We start from the raw sequence: 21,960 nt of genomic DNA, 5'->3' as shown, positions 1-21,960 counted from the left end.
TTTACTGGTGGAGGAGAGCCAACACTGAGCAGAGTGTGTGTGTGTGTGTGTGTGTGTGTGTGTGTGTGTGTGTGTGTGTGTGTGTGTGTGTGTGTGTGTGTGTGTGTGTGTGTGTCAGATATTCATTCAAGAGCAGCATCAGGACGAGCAAACACAGTTAAGTATTCTCTGAGTCTTGCCGCTCTCTGCTGTCTGACGGTGATTACAGAGTGTGAGTGCGGGCTAAAAGGCCGCTAATATTAGCCACTGAAATGCTAATCGCTGACGTGACGTCCAGACCGTTTGTTGTGAGCTGTAATTTCAGAAAGTGGGTATTCAGACACAACACAGGCACAGTTTCATAAATCTTCTTAAATGTTCTGTTTGTGCTTTTCTGTGTTTGACTCTCTCATTTTCACTGTCTTGTTATTTATCGTCTCTCAGCTCTGACTCCACGTGTCCTCGCTGCACATTGAGCTCTGAGGATCCGAGGTGTTCAGAAATCACACCTGTTAGGAGCTCGCTGCGTCTTTAAGGATTCATGAAAAGGTCTACGTTGGTTTAACTGTTTTACTGAGTCAGCAGCATTTTTCACTGCAGCTTGTAAACACAACATTCAAACATGGCCCCTCCTCCTTCTGCAGAAGCCCCGCCCCCTGCAGGAAGTAGTGTGTACGTTTTACTGCTTGTACCTACACTGTAAGCTAACGCATGCTAGCACAAGCTAACCGCCGGTGTTTGTCACCTTCCTGTCCAACAGGAAGTAGATCAACTCCACGTCCAACACAAGGTTCAGCCTCGTTTTAGAACGATCTTTATCCACTTGGTGTTTCTCCTCACTCTCATTATATTTTCTCTTCTTTGCTGCTACGTCCACGTCCGTCATATTCACCGCTTTGAATCTCGTCCAATCACTGAATTGTATCCACTCCTAAACTCACCTGCTGCACTCTCATTGGCTGGAGGAAACACACCAGCTCCGCCCCCAGAAACGTCCCGAGTCAACCGTCACAAAGAGTAAAATCCAGTGAGAGGACAGAGTCTCTGCAGACACAGTCACCACCTCACATGTATGGAGGGTTTTTCCTGCATAGAGAATTCTTTGGCGCCCGCTGTTCGTTTGTTTTGACTGGTTCATGACGCTCCGCTGACACTCACAAGCGCTAAATGAGGGTTGGTTTTCCGTTTGGCGAGTTCATTTCAAAGAGTAATGCTCTTCATGGCGGTAAATATTTATCCCAACAGTCATGTTAAAACTAAACTAAACCGTGTATGATGTAGCTGCAGCTACTTGGGACGGGTCATCACGGGGGCACGCCGAGACAAGACACACCAACATACATGGCTGCAAACGCACACACACACACCGGAACGCCGACCACCGCGCACACCTGTTGACTTGAAGTGCAACGGAACACGGTTGATCTACGATCCGTTCACTTCCACCGTGTCTGCTTTTATCAACAATCAATAAGTTACCGACCGTAACGTCAGCCAGCTGTAGTCTGTGAACTTCTCCACACAGACTGTCAAACAGCAAATAGATTTTTATTATTTCTCAATTTCCTGATTTGATCAAATGATCTGTGACTGAAATCTGTGATTATTTGACTTTAGTAACTCAAATAAATGTTTAAACAAATGTAAAATGAAAACACAATTTAAAGGTAAAGAGCAGCCATCATAGGAAGAGGGTGAAATGCACTGAGGATGTGACCCCCCCTCTCTCAATCTCATTACACCCCTCTCCCTCAAAATCCCTCTCCTCCCCTGTTTCACTGTTACAATAAAAAAAAATCTTTACCAGATTTAATTGTGGTTTCAGTAACTTAAGCATAATGATAATATTATTTATAAACTGGTCAGAAATAACAGGAAATGTGCAGATTTCTGTCAAATAAGGTAATACAGACTCAGACTATACTGTTATACGATGGTCGAATGTTTACTACAGCGCGTATAGTCACCCCCCAAAAGGCCCATTCTGAGCCAGGAAAAACCCTGTGTATGGAGGCCCAGAAGGGACAATGGAGCAGCTTTACTTCAGGAGAAGTCTATTTTATTTTGAAGGAGAAAAGCTGCTGACTCTGTCTTTACTTTAGGAGAAGTCTGTTTTATTTTGAAGGAGAAAAGCTGCTGACTCTGTCTTGACCATGACTACAAAGTGTTACACTGTGGACACAATCTCCGTTTTAATTGATTGTTAGGAAACTTTAGAAGAAATGAAAATGTCTCTGAGAGCAGAGGAGGTGACTTTGTCTAAATTTCACAAACCATTAGCAAAGGACAACACTGGGACCACTTCAGTTTTCTTTAAGCACGTGTGGAGCATCAAATAGTATGTCAAAGTAACCATAATGGGGGCACAGATGGTCTACCAGTTGGTTTGAGCGCCCCATGAATGGAGGCCGTTCTGTCGCTGACACCCCTTTAACTGGGTCTCACAGAACATGACAGCTGATGCTGCCTTCATCACTACAGGACTGTTTGTTTAAAACTGAAAAAAACAAAATAAATTGCAGAGCGGGGCGGATGTCTCGTCCTGGAGTGACTGTTTACAGAGGCGGCAGTAGTCAGTGGAGTTATCAACACTGCAGTCCTGACGTGTGAACACGCTGCACTTTGCTGAGCTAATGCAACAACATGCATTAAATAAATAACACAAAGTCAGCATGCAAACAGAGGTTAAAGGTTCCCACGCTGCATGTGGAGAGACAACGCGGAGCTAAAGGGAAGATTTCTGTTTTACATCTACCTGCTACAAAGACTCAATGGACTCAACATTAAAGCACATACAGAGGAAGGGTTCGATGATTTCAGGCAGCAAATAAGGACGGAAATCTAACCCTGAACTTCCACCAGATACGCATGTATTAAGTTTAGATCAGCATAATATCTGAACAAGGTCTATGACTCAGGAGAGCAACTTTTCTGTAAGTTTTGTCAACATAAGAATGTGTGTGATGACCAGCTGCAATCAAAAACTCATCACAAACAGAGAGAGACAGCGTGTAGGCAAGAGCTCATCAAACTCATACTCAAACAAAAAAAACATCGACAGAAGGAAGATGTGGGTTTGTTAAAGGTCCAATCAGTGAGATGTGTAGAGAGTGAGATGATAAAGGTATCTTACTATCTGATCAGACATTAAGGAAACATGCTATGTTGAAGTGCTGGCTTCTCTGACAACAATGCTACAAATCTACATCCACCTGCACATCCAATCACAGCCGAGCTGCTGCATGCAGCCCCAGCTATATTTGTGAACATAAACTGCCAATCGTGGTGATTTAATGTTTACAACATAATCTTCCAGGGCAACAATATTCACTCAAAGACTCGAGTTGTTACTCTAAGTGTGTGACAACATTACAGAACGGATCCCCACAGAGAGAGACCTTTTTGGTTACAGAGGAAGAGGACTTCAAAAAAAAACAAAAAAAAACAGAAACAGCTGTTACATCACTCTCTTCAAACACACCAGACTCCACTGATGAAAACAGTCATTTCACCTCAAAAAATAGAAGAGTTACGATCGGTATCCTGCCTTGATCCAAAGGTTTATTTGTGTTAATGTGTTACACACAAATATTGAGTCTGATCCAAACTGCATGTGCATTCAAACCCAGAATTTAAAACCTAAATATTCAGATTAATGAAAGTCTGACACACACAAAGTCAAATGTTCCTGTCATTGGAGTGTGGTGGGTTTTTTTAAGACAGAGGTGTGATGGCTGTTTCTGGTTTCAAAAAAGGAATGCACTCTGTCACAAACAGCTCCCTCTCTGCAGGGATCCTTTCTCTATGGTATCAGACACTTGGAATAACACCCGGAGCCTGTCAGGGACAAAAAACAACAGCTTTGAGTGCAGCTTTTTACGGCCTGCTTTGCACATGCCGGACGGAGCTATCCACTGGAGAGACTCCCAAATCTTTCTCTACCTATTTTCCAATGTGAGTTCCAAAATGTGCAAAAAATACATCCAAGAGCAAAAGCGCAGGAATTCCTCTTTTAACGAGCGAGTTTTCATATTTTTTAAAGTGAAAGACAAAAGGTCGGGTTAACCCGCTCAGGCACACTGAGAGAGACACATGGCGAGTTTAAAGACCACACATACACATGCTTGCTGTGGGAGTCTAATAAGAAGGGCGGGGAGGGGTCCGAGGGAAAATGGAAATTGAGCAACAAAGCGAAAGGCTGACATCTGTCTCTGCAGCGTGTAGAGAGGAGGAGCATAAGAACGGACACCAGCGTCTCAAACAACAAAAACAACTAAACGTAACAGCAGAGTGTGATCAGTTTTTGTTTCCTGTTGTCACACTTTAGTGAAAAGTATTAAAAAGCCATTTTTTACACCAGGAGGAGGAGGAGGGGGGGGGGGGGGGGGGGGTGTTGTTCCTGAGTTGTGCCTCGCTGTTTTGTACAAAGATGACACGAGGGGGCCATGTTTTCCACTTTTAAGCTGGCAGCACAGAGATGAGTTAAAGGGCAGGGTTGGTCATTTCCTCCAGATTCACTTCTTCACATTCTGGTGTAAATTGTCTTTAGGTCCTGACAGAAATGAATAACTCATGTTCTCTGAAAAAGGAACAAAGAAAATCCATCATCTGTATCAGTTTGTAAGTCTGTAAAAACTTTGACCAATGTCTGCCACGAGGTACCAATCTGATGAACCAATCAGACGCCTCCCTGTCTCCCTGCTCGCTCTCTACCTCTTGCGTTTACTAGCTGACACTCATAGTGAGGGGGCGTGGCTTTAAACGGAGCACTGAGAGAATGCTACTTTCAAAATCATGCTAGTTTTTCAAAAATGACCAACCCTGCCTTTAATCTCTGTGTGAAGACCTGCCGATACCTGATTGGTCAACAGTACTGGGACTATAATCAGGACACTTTCTATATAAAAACGTAAAAAATAAAAAAAAAGGTAGAACACTTCTTTGTCTGAAACAGATGATTGCAAGAAATCTGTGTGAGACGAGCTGGTGGTGTCCTTGAATGCGTCCTCTCCTCTTTGTCTCTCGTTGAGTTGCTCATAAAACCTGAAACTACGAGAGGTTTGTGCTTTATAAGGAGTTATAAGTGGTCGTCTTTATCATGATGATGTTGAATTATTACTCCACTCGGGATCTGTAAGTGCTCATGAGAAGACTGCGGTCTTTGTTTACTGTGTTGAAAACACAGCAAACTCTCTCTTTACTTCCTTATTCTCGCGTCGAGTCCGAGCGGCAGGAGTCAGATTCTTACAGATTGAGTGAATCATGATGGATGAATAAAAGGACAGACGTGAGAAGGACTGGAGGCGTGGACAGTCTGTTGACATACGCATCCTGGCCTCGGGGAGAAATATTGCATTCTGGGTAAAAAAAAGTAAAAGAAGAGAAGGTCTCGTCTCTCCGTCTGTTTATTAGCCGCCTCTTTGTTTTATTTATCCTCATCATCCTCTCTTTTCTCTCTTTAATTCTCATCACCTATTTTATTCCTCCTTTAATCAATTTCATTTCTCCCCGTCGACGAGCAAATGCAGCAGTTCTGGAGCGGGTTTCCATGGCAACCGCAGTTGCTAAGCAACGCGCGACTCTCCATCATCCATTCCAGAAGTCTGACAGATGGAGAGAGAGGATGCCAAGAGTGACAGAAACAAGGGTGGAAGGGAGAGAGAAAGAAAGGGGAAGGAACGGGTGGATATAAGGATAAATAAGAAGATAGAGAAGGAGGAGGAAAGAAAGGAGAAGGAGGAGGAGATGAAGGAAAAGAAGTAGAGAAGAGAAAAAGGAAGAGAAAAAGGAAGAGAACAGGAAAAAAAGGAGAAGTGGGAGACTGAGGAGAAGGCAAAGAAGAACAAGGAGGAGGAAAAGAAAAAGGAGACAAAGAAGGAGGAGGAGAAGGAAAAGGAGAAGGAGGAGGGGAAATGAGAGGAAGGAGGAAAGAAATGAGGAGGAGAAGGAAAAGAAGTAGATAGTAAAAAAGGAGAAGAGGGAGACTGAGGAGGAGAAGAAAGGAGGGGAAGAAACAGAGACGAAGAAGGAGAAGAAGTGTCGGAAAGCAGAGGAGGAGCAGTGAGGTGGTGATGATGAAATCCAAATTAAACATGGCGACGGTTCCAATAATCTCGCCAATGATCCTCTCTAGGATTCCTCCTCCTCTTCCTCGGGGCCTCCTTTAGTTCACAGCTTCATATTTCACTACGGTCACACAGGGAGCGTTCCATTATTAACTCATTTAGTTTTTATGAATCATATTTCATCACTCGTCTGCTACAAAGCTTTGACCTCCGGTGCGTCTCTGACTCAAAACATGACGGCTTATTCGCTGTAGTTTAAAACACAACGCCACCTGAACACACCGAATCCCACTGCCTTCACAGCGGCTGAACAACTTACACCTAAAATGCTTCAAACGTAACAGGACCCTTAACAGTTCCAACTGATGGATGAACTTCACTTTGTAGCACGAGGCAGCAGCGACACGAGTCCAAAACACAAAACAAGTTACAGAGTCTAATTAGATCTGGGTTTGTTTCTACAAGCGAGATCAATGACGTCCTTTAATGCACTGCAAGCAGGAAAGAACAATTAAGAAAAGCCTCAAAGGTCACATATCCCCCTCCTCTTCTTCAGTTTTAATAAGTCTCAGAGCTCCTCAAAACATGTGTGTGAAGTTTCTTGTTCTAAATCCACTCTGATCCTGTATTTGATCATGTCTATAAACCCCTCTATTTCAGCCCTGCTCAGAACAGGCTGTTTCTGTGTCTGTACCTTTAAATATGTAAATGAGCTGTGTCTGACCACGCCCCCTCTCTGGAAGGGCACGGATGTACTCGGTGCTTTCTCGCTCCATGTCCTATTGTTTACGGTGAGAAGGCAGACTCAGAGGGCAGAACAAACACCTAGCTGTGGGAGTGTCACCCACCTGGGGGAGGGGCTACTGCCCTTTGTGATGTCATGAAGGGAAAATCTCCAAACGGCCTGTTTGAGCACACATTTTCTGAAAAGTGGAGCAGGCAGAAGACGGAGAGGATGGACTTTTCTCATCATTGGGGGGTTTGAAGACAGATTAGAGACACATGTTAGTGTTAGAGGAACATGGAGAAGTGGATTTTTTATTTCTTGTGACCTCAACAAAGAGGGAATTTAACCTCTTAATTTGACACATTACAAAACTATAAAAACCTAAAACATAGCTTGTTCTGGAGAACAAACATCTGCCCACATCATTAACACGGTCTATATGTATTCAAGGTGAAGTAGTGTGCACTGTGCCTGCTGTTTGTAACATGCACAGAACGTCTGTTACATAATGCTCATCGTGCTGACCGTGACTGTCTCTTGTCTGTGGACTCTTCTCGTTCTCAGGCTCTCACAGGGACCGAGTGCCCCGCCCAGCTGCTGTGAAGGGCAGGTGGGTCTCCTCAGCGCCCGTCAAATAAAAATAGGACGCAGACTCTCACCCCCCTCAGGACTTCAGAGTTCATGGAGCGCCAAAGACGGTGAAGGACGATTAAAATGAAACAACGACTGGCTGTGTTTAACTCTTAAAGACGCTCAAACTGCTCCTCTTCTCCTCTTCTCACTAACTGGTTTCTGTCGTTTTATTGTTGTTGAATTCACTCTCTACATAACAAACGGACTGGTTCACGCTGCAGCTCTCCGCCTCAGGATGAAAAAACATTCCAGCAGCAGTGAAGAGCCGAGTCTTCGATTCGTCCTCGGTTGTCATGACAGTCAACAAGCTCAAGGACGGAGCACGTTGAGAGGACGAAAAATCAAAAAGCAAACTCACAGACGAGCTCCAACAACTGTTGATCAGAACCAACGTTCAAATCCTCGAGCCAAAACAGAGAGACTCGACTGAAAGGGATGAAGTGAGAGAGCAGAACCTTCTGCTCACACCAGTTTGAACATCAGGCGTTTATCTGCACTCATCCAGGGACTCAGACCCGGACCCGTGTAGCTACGATTTAAGTAGCTTCTTTTTTAAGATTAAAATGTTTCATGCATTACAAACAACAAACTCCAAGCCCAACAGACGGCTGTTCAACATGAGTCTGACTGCTGTTCAACATGAGTCTGACTGCTGTTCAACATGAGTCTTGTTCTGTTCCAGGTGCCTTTATAAAGGAAGGTTTTCTCTCCAATGTGACTTTGCCAAATGTTGGAGTTCCTCCTGGACGCCTTCCTTTGGAGGTTTTCAGGGAACACTCAAACTGGGAGGAGACCCCGGGGTAGACCCAGAGCTCGCTGGAGGGATTATATCTCCCGTCTGGCCTGGGAATGCCCAAACTGGGATCCCCCAGGAGGACCTGGAAAACGTTGCTGGGGAGAAGGATGTCTGGTTGGAAGTAGAGGTGGGGAAAAAAATTTGATTTATGTGAAAATCGAGATTCTTATCTTGAGAGATTTTCAATCAATTTATAACTTCAAAAAAATATTTTTTTTGTTGGGCTAATCAGTCACTGACGGCTGTCAACAAGTTATGAATATAATTTGTGGGAAACACAATCGTAGATTATTAAAGTCTCACGAGTCAACATTTAGAAGTCAGAAAATCCGGACAAATCTGGAAGAATCACTTCCCTGATAACTGGTGTTTACAATCTCTGGAGTTCTTAGATTATAATGGATGCTAATTAGCATCATGCCAGATTTGCATGACTTTCTTTTTTCCCAACTTGAAAAATAAACTCATCTGAAGATTTTACTTATGTCCTTAAATTGAACCAGAAATTATCAATTTGGAAAAAAAGAACAATTGAAAGGTTGCTTTCTCATCTCATCCAGCAGATAAATAATCTTAAATTCAGACTTTAATACATCTGCAGCATGATGTCATTTTATTTCTGCCTCCATTCAGACAGTTTAAGGAAGTTAAAACACAGTTAAACATTTTTCTTTTGGCTTCGAGCCGGATTTCAGAACCAGAAACCTGGGAAATGAACTGGTGTGCGCCTGTGGGTTATCTGGTATTTTTGAAGTATCCGAAAGTGACAAATACTCCGAGGCGTGCGTTTTATTTATGCAAACTAACACAAAAGATCTTGTGGGCAAACTAAAGGAAGTGACACGAGGGGAAGGTTTGCTTCTCTGTTGGTCTGAACACATCTTGAATGCAGGCTCGTGTTGTAGGGCACAGAAGTCTCCAACGTCATCATCTGTGATCATCGATAACCCAGAAAGTGACCGTCACAGTTTGAAAACAAGACGCTGAAGCCATGAAAACCGAGGATGGGCAGGGACAGGAAAGGACACCAGGTAAAAGACATTTTAAAACCATTTTTTAGCCGACAAAGATGAGCAGCTGTGTGAGGAAGGTTTGTCAGGGTCTCACACTTCAGTCCAGATCCAAACAGCGGCTGAAGGACGAGCGTGATTATGAAAGCATGATGCTGTTGAGACTGCACAGATCAAACTTTGACAATGTAGAGTTAAAGAAATAAACCTTTAAAGTCTCTTAAACACCGTGTCACAGTTACTTCACCTTCATAGAGGATGAAAGAAGTTGTTTTGTATCTTCATCTGTGTGTAAAGCACTGTGTTTACAGGCCTCCTGGTCACGGGTTGAATTGCTGTAACTGCTTTATGGTTAAGCAGCTACGATCTGTGACATGCAAAGACTTACATTTACCAATCAAATGTGGAGGGCTCACAGACTCACAGACTCTCAGTACTGCTCAGACTCACAACTTTCTCTCTGAGCTGTGCAGCATCGTGCAGCATCGTGCAGCATCGTGCGGCATCGTGCGGCATCGTGCAGCATCGTGCGGCATCGTGCAGCATCGTGCGGCATCGTGCGGCATCGTGCGGCATCGTGCAGCATCGTGCGGCATCGTGCAGCATCGTGCGGCATCGTGCGGCATCGTGCAGCATCGTGCAGCATCGTGCGGCATCGTGCAGCATCGTGCAGCATCGCCTCTGCTCATCACTTCTCTCGGGTCTGTTCAGTTAAAGAACGCCGCTGACTGGTTATGAGGCTTTGAATGGAGTTAAAACTTGATTTGAGGCTCAAATCAAAAGAGTGAGCAGCAGCATTCACACACACACACGATCAAGTAAATAAATAACCCCAATGTGTTAAGTAAGAATTGCAATTATTGGGGCGCTGGTGGAGCAGTGGTTAGAGCGCGTGCCCCATGTATGGAGGCTGTAGTCCTCCAAGTGGGCGGCCCAGGTTCGAATCCAGCCTGTGGCTCCTTTCCCGCATGTCATTCCTCACTCTCTCTCTCTCTGACTTCCGACTCTATCCACTGTCCTATCTCTTCATCAAAGGCATAAAAAGCCCAAAAATAAATCGAATAACAACTCTGAATTGATTACAAACGACCAAAGTTTGTTTTTTTTGAAAAATGGAGAGAGGTTAGAACACAGAAAGGTTTACAGACCCATGCAGAGCTGGATAAACACTGAAGCTTCAGAGTCCACCACATGGTGACCTGAGTGAACATCCACTCTAGAGAGGAGGGGGGGGGAGACAGCTCTCAAGGTCTAGAATTTAGACTGCAGTACCCATTTTAAACACTAGGCGTCAGAGTTACATACTGCTCCTTTAAATCAGAACACTTCCTCCCTGCAGCTTCTGCATTAATAACGATGACAGGGCCGAGACTGAAACATGCATCAATGCTGAAGCAACTTTTTTGACTTCACAAAGGCATGAGGAAATGTTGCTCATATGCAACAAAAAAAAAAAAAGAAAGAAGAAAAAGAAGAAAGCAGTCAGCTCACAGCAACAAAGAGATCCACATGAGCGGAGACCAAAGCAACTATTATATCACAGGAGTGAAGCAGGGCCGGCGGCCTGTTGATTACCTGGAATGTAAACGTCCCAGAGGCAGAGGCACATCGAGCGGCCTCCTAACGAGTGTTTTCTACCAGTCTCACTAATGAGATCTGAGAGCTGGACTAATGACCAGCAGAGACGAGAGCCGTGATGTCTCTCTCTCTCTCTCTCTCTCTCTCTCTCTCTCTCTCTGTGCATCATATCGCTGCATGTCACCATCTGTAAATCTTAGTTGACCACATATATTCCTGGGAGCTGCTGAGCTCTCATGTCTTGTAGGTTCCTCTGGAGTGTTGGTGGGGACGGCCTGCTGCCTGCTGAGCATTCAGGTAAATACTAAATGGATTAGTTTACAAGGTTCACCTGAAGACGGCGAGCTTTGAGAAGCTGAAACGAGCATTTGGGTTTCTTTTCTAGTTACAGCAGCTAAGGTCAGTGGTGATACATGACAGAAACCTCCATTATCCTTATCCAGCTTTAACCGGGGCGCATTCAGCCTTAAGAATTCAAATGATCAGCGATGAACCTATCAAATATTGTCTTTAGTTTTTGTCGGTAACGATCCGTCGTACCTCAAACGTATTCATGTTTTTAAAACTCAGACACCAGCTGAGTGCAGGAAGTGTTTGGAGCTACAGCAGCCTGCAAGCAGCTGCTAAGGAGCAGCTACCATTTCTCATTTAAATGAATGAATCCAAAACGTTGTGAGAAAATGTTGGTATTTTTTTCAAAGAAGGACTTCAGTGAGGCGGAGGTGAAATGTTGATGTTGTTTGACTAACCTTTTCTGTTTTATAACAATGTGTGATTTGTGCAGCTCTGCTGAAAGGCTTCATTGTGTGGAGGGAATCATGGCCGGTTCATGTTTGGTTCAAAACAAACTGAAGAAGAAAGTGTCTCTAATGAAACTCAACTGGAGTGTACAGTAGAGAGGTGAACACAGAGTCAGTCTCAGGTAGATCTGCTGCAGAGGGCGTGGTTACCCTGTGTGATGTTCAAATCTCTCCCCGCTGCAACAAGTCATTAGCTGTGAAAACTCTGATATGCAAAAAAAATAAATGCTTTCACACAACAGAAAAACTCCTGAAACACTCCAGATATTTTCAATCTGAGCGTCATGTGTGAACTCAAACATCTGAATGTTTCTCTCTTCACTCAGAGTTTCTCCTCCAGCCTCCTCGTATTTATTCTGCAGAAAGTCAGGGTGAGCTGATGTGAGAACACAGCAGGATATAATCAGGAGAATTCACCTGGAGCCAGTGGGAGGGGCCAGTGGGAGGGGGTGGTGACCTTTAATTCACCTGTGATCGCTGCACGACCATAGACTGTCTGCACGCCACCTCTACCATCTCCGTGCTCTAATCAACCTGCTGCTGCATGTTTCCTGTTCTCCAGGATGTTCTTCTCCTCTCTTTAGATCACATTGAGATTCTGTTACACTACACGTAGCATTGATACAAACACACATATTACTTACAGTTCCTGAAACTCTGTCCAAACATCATCAACAGCAATAAAAAAGTAAAGCAATGACTTCGTCTCTCGGGCCTGCAACTGATAAATATTTTCATCCTCTATTGGTCTGTTTCCCTAAATTAATGAACTAACCTTTTGTTCTATTAAATGTCAGAAAACGGTGACATTCACAGTTCCCCAGAGGCCGAGGGGACATTATCAGAAAGCTCTCTTTTGTCCGGGCTGCAGTCCAGAAAACCAAAAGAGATTCGGTTTACACTGAAATCAAACAACAACCTTCACATGTGAGCGGCTGAGGGCAGAGGCCTCTTTGGCATTTCTGTTATACTTTTTAAAAGCACAAATCGCTGCTACAAGTATTTGTCCGAGTGTGGACCAGCAGTTTTTAAACATGCAACAGCTGCTGGTAGAAGACTAAACTGTGACCTGGGGAGGGGTCGAACAGGAACAGGAACAAGGAAGTAAGAGAGGAGGAAGGAGAGCAACACGTGCGACAGAGGTAAAGAGAAGCAGGCAGAATTAACGCAGTCTGTTCTCACAGGGGGGCTGAGGCCCAGAACAGTAAGTAAATCAAGAAGAAGCCTGCAGGGCGGCGGTGGTCCCCTGGTACGTCCACAACCAGCGGCACAGTGCCCGTCTGCGAAAAGAGGAAACACTCTGAGGAGCCGGCGCAGAGGCACGTAGGGCTGCAGACAGCGGGGGCAGGAGGAAGCAGGAAGCATGCGGCTCTCTGAATCAACCGCTGCGTCAACAACGCTGAACACAAACAAGAACCAGCTCACAAACACAAAATGAAGTCTGCATCAAGAAGTGTTGAAAGATATCAATTCAAAATCAAGTAGTTACTTTAGATAAGTTCAAACATCCAGCACTGTGACAGACGGGAGGGGAAAACATCTTCAAGAAGTTTATGATATCTGATGTATACTTTTTATTTAACAGAGAAGAAGAACTGATGCATGGACACAGCTGGACGCTAACACTTCCTGCTGTTCTCTTTTGATTTGCTTTTATCTCTTTTAGTTTCTTACATCTTTTTAAATCTTTGGTCCTCTTTGGTCTCAGCTCGTGTTGTTGGGTTCTTATGATGGTTCTTATGATGGTTCTTGTGATGGTTCTTGTGATGGTTCTTGTGATGGTTCTTGTGATGGTTCTTGTGATGGTTCTTGTGATGGTTCTTGTGATGGTGATGGTTCTTGTGATGGTTCTTGTGATGGTTCTTGTGATGGTTCTTGTGATGGTTCTTGTGATGGTCTGGTTCTATATGTCTGTTGTGTATCGTGCACTTTGGGTTCTTTTCTGTTGAATTGTATTTAATTATTTTTTAGTATTTTGCATTTGTTTGTTCTTGTTGTTGTTTATGTTCTTCTGTGTTTGGTTTAGTTTGTTCTTGTTTTTGCTGTTTGTCAAAGCAGAAAGTTACCTTTACAAGAAAAAGATTAGAGGTAAGATCGATCCGTCTGGAGGTTTTTAAAAAAGTGATTGATTGTCCTGGGATCACAGACTTGTTGCCCAGGTTACAGAGAAGATGATGATCACAGAGAAAGTGGATTTAGGGGAACAGATGGTCTGGATGTTAGAGCAGAGGGTTTGATAGAGAGCAGAGACTGACTGACATGTGACGTGCTTTTGTTTTTAGAAATATTACTCATGATATTCTTCTCTCTCTCTCCTGCTCTATGAGTCGGATGAAGACTTGAGACAAACACATCGTCTCAGCATGAAAACAACCTCCACATACACTGAAGCTTTTCCTCAGAGGACGTTTGAATGCAGCTTCAACTCCATGACAACAAGTTCATTAAATCATTTCAAACATCAGCTCCTCGTCTCCATTCTTCTTCATTTTCTAACGCTCATCTAATTGCCACTAAGACACGTCGACATCCATGGCCGAAGTGTAGTATTCTTCTCAACATGATGAAACCACTCAGAGTCAAAGTTCAACACTGAATCTGCTACGTTTGCTTAGCTTCCTTCCATTAATCAATAAAAACACACGTGCGTACTTTGACCTTGTTTTTCCCCTCTCAACACAAAAACATTGATCATGAATCAATGAGGGAATCGATGAAGAATCGGACCGATAAAGTGAAGTCAATAAGGACTTTGTCATCCATAAAATGCATTGATTTTCATCTCAATCATGGAACACTTTGTGCTCCAGAACAATCTGAGAGGAGGCATTTTTATTCAATATGAGCTCTGCGGTTTAGCAAAAAGTTTTTAAAGTGTGTCAAGACTTAAGCGGATTATCTCGAGTGGTGAAGGTGTACACACGAGGAAAGAGGTGATGAGTTTGCGGAGGATCTAATGTGTCCACTCAGTGCTGCGAGTGAGGATATCAGAGGGGAGGAAGCAGTAATGGAAGAATCCCAGAGAGGCAGATAACAGCTCACCTTTGACCGACAACAATCGACGTGCAGGATCTCATATCTACACATGAAGGTGCACATTACTTCACTGCTGCTGCACACAGTAATGAACACAAAACATCTGGAACAAGCTGAGAGCAGCACAACATGAAAAAGATCAGTTAGCTGTCAGAGGAGAGGAACAACAGAAGATGTAGATTAAAAGTATCTGTCACAGGGCGCTGCATAGCCTAGCGCTTATGTACGGATGCTATAGTCCTCGTTGTAGCAGCCAGATTCAAAACCACAAACTTAGCCTGAGAGTGGCTCATGAGGAGAAGTCAGAGGATAACCGTAAAGTCTGGTGTATTAGAAAAAAAAACAGTCTCTTTGAGGGGCTGGTGGCGCGCCCCATGTATGGAGGCTATGGTCCTCTAAGCGGGCAGCCCAGGTTCAAATCCCGCCTGTGGCTCCTTTCCTGCATGTCATTCCCCTCTCTCTCTCTTTCCCTGATTTCCAACTCCAACTCAGTGAGTAGGGCGGGAAATGTATCGAGTTTTTAAGATATATCGATATATTTTCAAACAAGATATAGAGTAAGACGATATCGTTAATATGGATATAGTTTATGTTCCATTAAAATAACGTTACAGAGGTGCCAGGTCTCCTTCTTCTCATCTCACTGATGATGACTGACTGTCTGCTCCTCCTCTCTCTCTCTTTTATTGTATTTAAGCAACATTTGTATTTTTGTAATATTACTTTTTAAATTCACAAACAGGTCGTTTATTTTTCATGTAAAAGTTTTCACTTTTAATAAAAGACATCGATATATATTGAGTATCTCCATTCAGTTAAACAATATTGAGATATGAGTTTTGGTCCATATCTCCAAGCCCTATCTGTGAGACCAAGTATAAAATGCTGAATCATGCACCTTCATGACCGCAAGGGAAGTCGCCAACATCACAAACAGCACTGATTATGTTCATCAACAATCGGGACGGCGGTAGCTCAGTGGTTAGGGACTGTTGGGAACCAGATGGTCGCCAGTTCAAGGAAGACATTTGACTCCTCTGACTGTATTTTCTCCTTTAATGTCGTTAAGATGTCTTTACTTACCGATTTTCTGGTTGAATATTTTGTCAAACGTCAGTTCGTCTCTCTCCTCGAGGTACTTCTGCATCACACTGCGAATACTGTGGACAGAGAAGAGGGAGAAATGGATTAATATCCTCAATCAATAACCACATCTCCTCCACCTCCACCCTGTGTCTGATCCCTGCCCGGGGTTTGGGACTCTCCCTGCAGCCTGTCTCCTGACAGTCAAGCTGCAGGGACGAAGGGACACACAGGAGGCGGGGGGGGGGGGACGACACCTGGAGAGAAACATGCTACCCTGGGAACGGGTGTTAATGAGAACGAGAGCAGGGAGAATGAATCAATTAGCACCCCCTCCACGGGCCCATTAACACCACAGCAGCCACTCTGCATGCTCAGGAGAACAGCGGCCTGGGCTTCACCTGCAAACACCGTACTGAGCGCGTGCAGGGTGACCCACATGCTCCTTCTGACTGGCTCATATGTTCTACTGTATTCCCCTTTCTGATAGCGTTCGCTCTTTTCTCCCAGCTCCTTCTCGTGTTCAGTTAGTGTGATATTTTTTTTTTTTTGTTCCAATGAAGACAAACAGTCCAGTCAAAAATAACCTTTAGCTTCCAGGATGGCGTCCAAAGAAAAGGTTAAAAAATACTTGAAGAATTTCCTGAACAAAGCGAGAGTGTGACTGCAGGGCGCTCTGAGGATGTTTGCTCTTAAACTAACTGACCTTGAGCTGAAATGGAGCTCTTCAAATTTACACTTCTGCATAAGTCATTAATAGAACAGGTGAGTCTGAGGCGGCACGTCAGAATACACAGGTTCATGATCAGCAAGAGCGTCACAACAGCTGATATAATGCAGGGCTTCACCTGTACGTCCAGGTGTTTTCATGTAAGTCCAGGTGTTAGCATGTACTTCTATGTGACACGTTTTGAACAAATGTCTCGTATTGTATTCAAATATTTGCATTTTTTACACTGCAGGAGAGTAAATATTCGTGTAGCGTTGTATGACATCTTTGTACTCAAGTTTCTCAAAAGTTCAGAATAATAAGGGTGTGTCTGTTTGTCTACAGCGTTGACACCAATAAAAGCAAAGTTAACCTTCTTCCCTCTTTGAAAGACGAGCTGCTCTTGTTATTGCAGGTCATAGATCTCTTGGAGCCAATAAAAACATGGAGGCACAGCAACCTGCATTAAAACTACAACTTGCCAAGTCACGAGGCAAACGCCGCCACTACTTTACGCCCAAACTCCTCGGAGAGGATCCCAGCAGACCTGGCTGGTTGTGTGAGTGTTTCCTGGGCCAGTGCGGGCAGATTATATGGGAGAGTGGGAATGATCAATGGATGCAACATTTCAGCTGCAGCGGCGGCAGCAGCAGGAACAAGAAGCTAGGAAGTAAACACTTCCTCTTTTAGAGGAAGCCTGTTTGTGTGTGTCTCTGAATCATCAGCAGCTGACTCTGGTTATTTGTATGAAACCTCAACACCTCTGACACCAAACATGACAGCTGCTCATATTTATTGAAAAGGTCAAGCCTTATTAAGCACAAAAGCCAAAGAAGGGCTAAAAATGGTTCCGATACATTAAGTATGGTGTTTGAGGTTTGTGAGCGAGGATGTCTGCAGCAAACAGACCAAAGTGTGAACAGACACACAGAGTTGATTAAAGGGTGAGTATTGGCATTATATAGATATTTAAAAATTATAAAAATTATATGTAATGGCTGCAGCCAATGAGAGCAAGTCCACAAAAAGATCCTGTTTTTGTAACTTCTGTCACACCTGCACAAAACTCCTAAAAACACATACTGACATTTTCAGGGTGAGCTTCATATGTGAACCCACACAGCTGAATTTCACTCAGAAATGTTAAAGGTGACATATCATCCTCCTCTTCTTCAGTGTAAATAAGTCTCAGAGCTCCTCAAAACATGTGTGTGAAGTGTCTTGTTCTAAATCCACTCTGATCCTGTATTTGATCATGTCTATAAACCCCTCTATTTCAGCCCTGCTCAGAACAGGCTGTTTGTGTCTGTACCTTTAAATATGTAAATGAGCTGTGTCTGACCACGCCCCCTCTCTGGAAGGGCTTGGGTGTACTCTGATCTTTCTCGCTCCATGTCCTATTGTTTACGGTGAGAAGGCAGACTCAGAGGGCAGAACAAACACCTAGCTGTGGGAGTGTCACCCACCTGGGGGAGGGGCTACTGCCCTTTGTGATGTCATGAAGGGAAAATCTCCAAACGCCCTGTTTGAGCACACATTTTCTGAAAAGTGGAGCAGGCAGAAGACGGAGAGGATGGACTTTTCTCATGATTGGGGGGTTTGAAGACAGACTAGAGACACATGTTAGAGTTAGAGGAACATGGTGAAGTGTGTTTTCAATTAAATCTGCAACACAACAGAGGATGATAAACATTTTTTAAGCCTCCACAGCAACATGTCTATCTAAAAACAATGTCCCAGTTGCCTTCTGTAATCACCGGCCTCTGTTGTGCGTTTCAACAAAGAAGACCTGAGATAGCAACAACAGCAGCTTCACACATCAACATTAGCTTACGGGAGCAGATGACCGGGGTGCAGCACAAAACAAAGAGGCTCCTGCTGTGACAATGCACTTTGAGTGACAGAGTGACTGCTGGCACACAGTGATAAATAAGGCAATATTATCTACAGGGGATTGCCATGACGCTGGGAATGTGGTGGGCTGTCACGAAGTGGATGAATGTGGAACAAATGCTGGCATTCATCTTCTGTTATGTGGGGGGGAAAAACCCTCACTTTCCCTGAATCATAAAGAGATGAATGAATGCTCAAATGGGTCATTTACATGTAAACTAATCCTTCAACGACGACACTATCACTGCTTCCACCACGGAGGGTTGTCACAACACCAGGATGTGTAGAAGTACTAGGCCCCTGATATGTGGTCATCGCTTGTTTTTAGTAACAAAAAAAAATCCCATGCAAGATCACAGACATGAGGACAGTTTTTTTTTTTTACTTTTATTCACCAAAACGTGCATACACACACCCACACAATAAGTGTTTTGCAAGCAGATTTAGACAAAAACAAACAAACAAACAAAACAAAAGGAAAAGGGTCAGTAAATAAAATGAATGAATTAGAAAGAGGGACAAAATAAGTAAATGAGCAAACAGGACAAAGAAAAATATGGAGGACAGTATAGTAGCACAATCTTTATCTAGTAGACAAGATAAAGTGACAAGTGATGATTAAAGTGACTTGGTATGATAAATAGCAGCAAGTAATGTAAAGAGCAGAGAAGAGAGGCCGTGTTGTACCAGTGTTGTATGGGTGCTAACAGGATGATTGCCAAATACAGGCTGTTTGTAAATGATATTCAAATTGTTGTGCTGATTCCCTCTCTCCTCCTCGTTTAGCTGCCTGGTTCTGCCGTGGCATCAACTCACCGGCATCAAAATGGTGGTGAGAATTGTGGATTATATTTTGTTGAATTCTGTGAGTTGGTTTTTGTGTGTGGCTGATGAGGACGGTTTTTAACATTATAATCCTCTGAGCGCGCACACGAGACGATTCCGACCGCGAGTCACTAGTCACAATCTCACAGAACTACAAACATGGAGGACGATGGACGTGGTCAGCTGGCTGTGCGGTTTGTCTTCATGAGACGTTATAAAGACATTCATGTTGTTGCCATAGTTACACCAGCTGCTCCTCTTCTTCAGTATCTCACTCGGCTCAGGGTTCAGTTGTGTCTGCTCGCTCTCATTGGCTGCTGCGGGTATTCAGTTGTGGGGAAAGCCGGATCTACGATTCCAGATCCGGCTTTCCCCCGGAAATTGTAGATCTCAAACATTTTTGATATTTAGGATCCCAGGTCCGTGAGGCCCTGACTCGATCAGGAACACCAAAAACACTTGAGGATTATTTTGGAAAAAATACGTCGAGACAATCGTCAACATGCAGAAGAGGAGCCGCAGGCCGGATTCAAAACCTAGGCCGCCTGCTTGAAGGACTATAACCTCCGTACACGGGCCATGCTAGCTAACTCTCCTACACACCTGCCCTGTGAAGTAGTTTCTGTGCTTTTTATTCTATCGATCATTTAAATAACAGTTTTGTTTTTAAACTCGTGATATCCATTTTTTGGAGACCCTTACAAGCCGAGTGTTTGCTGCAGGGTTTGAGCTCCTTGTCCCCCGATAATCAGTTTGTAAAAGGAGAAAAGTTCAGTGTTGACAACGTCACATGGACCTGAGTTTAGGTTAGCACGCATCAGCTCAAGTTGGAAGCAACGAGCATCGGTATGTCCTGGAGCTTTGTTTGAGATCAACAGTCCAGCTTTATATGTCAGTATGTTCCTGATGTTTACATCATGTGCTGCAGTCTCTCTCTCTCTCTATATATATATATATATATATATATATAAAAAATATCATATATAATATCTCTTCATGTGTCCCATGGCTGCGGGCGAGTCTGACTCAAGTCACGGTTACACCAACTGACTTTGTAAGCCGTGGTGGAGCTCTGCAGGTTTCTTGTTTGTTTGGTGTTATGATGACTTGTCGTTAATCCTGAAGTTAATTTCCATCAGGAGCATGATGGGAAATAATGTCAACTCCAATGTGGACCCTTCAAGATACCCAGACTTTAACAAATCTTATATCTATCAGGGGAGTGATTGTTAGAGGATGAAAAGGCAGAAAGAAGACCCTCCTACCTTCCCACACACACCAATGTACAAATACATATTTAATATTTTAGTGCACAAATGCTGTGCTTTTAAATGAAGTAAATCAAAGCCCGTCGTTTTGAACGCGACAGCAGATCTTCTTCATGGAGAGAAACTCTTTTCTGCATTATAAATCTCTTAATAAGAACCTTTGGCACCATGTGAGTGTGCAGCTGTACTGATAGAAAAACAAGTCAATGAACTGAAACACGTCTCTGGAAGTTGTCGGCGTAAACAGATGGCGAGCTACGGGGACGGCAGAGCGGCGATGTGTTAAATCTGCGAGCATGTCGGGAGCGTCGCTGGTCATTAGGTGACTGCAGGGGGGGCAGGTTAGGAAATAGAAACAGATTCTGAAGCGTCCTTGAGCGACTCGGTTTATTTCTGTCTGAGGGAAACGAGGAGTCGTGACACTGTCCTGTTCTGGTACCAGCTGTACCACACACACACACACACACACACACACACACACACACACACACGAGGTCCGTAAGAAACACACTGTGCACCTTCCTCTCGGCTGCAGTTACATAAGTCTGCCTTCATTACATCTGCTTCAGCCTGAACCAGCTGTTAGCTCAGTGAGAGGAGAGCGTGTTTACCTCGCCAACAAAACGACTACAAGCCAAAAGCTGTGAGCATGACTTTACTGTTCCTCTGCTGACCTTTTCAAACCCCTCACAGCTGATGTCATAAATGTGAGACACTCTGACCTACTTACATGTCGTCTGTAATACTGTTGAAGGACCCTTCTTAAAGTCTTTATATGTGATGTTTTGATCCAGCAGATGTCGCCCTTGAGCACCAGCATGAAACCAAAACAACTGGCGCTGCATTGTTGTGTTAGCATGCTAATGCTAGCGATCTTTATCATGCTGGTATCTTCACACTGCATGTAAATTTACCTGAAATGAGCGTGATCTAGAAACACAGTTAAGCAGTGAGTACAGTATGTTATTCTTCTAAGTGAAGATAGGACTCTGAAAACTCTGAAAACATCACAGACAGTGGGACTCGGGTGTTACACCCATTGTACACAGTCATGACTCACAGAGTTATTATAGAGGAGATACTTGATTTCTATTTAAGTGTGAAAAATCACATTTAAAGACTTTAAGCTTCTAAACATGGCCACTACTTGTTTTGTACATTTAAAAAGCTTATGGGTCGTCATGTGAAAGACTTCAACGGCTGCAACATAATCTTTAGTAAGAATGCTCGTTGTTGCCACTGATGACTAGGATACCAGATTTTCAAACTTCTGTGCAGTAATTTTTTTACAGAAAGGATCCTGACAGAGCCCTCAGGACGCCATCGATAAAAACTTGGACTTTTTCCTCACAGAACATGGAAGTAACTGGTCAACTTCAGCAGAGGTTTTTATTCTTACGTCAGTGTTTCCACACAGACGAGACTCGGGCAGGACACACAGGTATATTTCCTAAACTCTCTTTTATCCATAGCCTTTCATCGCCATCCTGACCTCAAGAGCGTGCAAGAGAAAGAAACAAAGAGAGAGGGAGAGACAGAGAGAGAGAGACAGAGAGAG

At 43.7% G+C, this 21,960-nt stretch overlaps 1 protein-coding gene across 1 annotated transcript in view; it reads right to left on the bottom strand.

The window, feature by feature from the left end:
* grk3 (G protein-coupled receptor kinase 3) overlaps positions 1-21,960 on the bottom strand; it is a gene marked incomplete in the record, with an annotated part of 65,673 nt that overhangs the window by 33,034 nt on the left and 10,679 nt on the right. The window contains 1 exon segment of the mRNA XM_065965490.1: positions 15,708-15,784. Coding sequence (XP_065821562.1) covers positions 15,708-15,784 — 77 coding nt within the window.

The sequence above is a fragment of the Labrus bergylta genome, chromosome 17 (assembly GCF_963930695.1).
Source record: "Labrus bergylta chromosome 17, fLabBer1.1, whole genome shotgun sequence".
Taxonomy (NCBI): Eukaryota; Metazoa; Chordata; class Actinopteri; order Labriformes; family Labridae; genus Labrus; species Labrus bergylta.
This window is presented reverse-complemented; position numbering and strand designations above follow the sequence as displayed.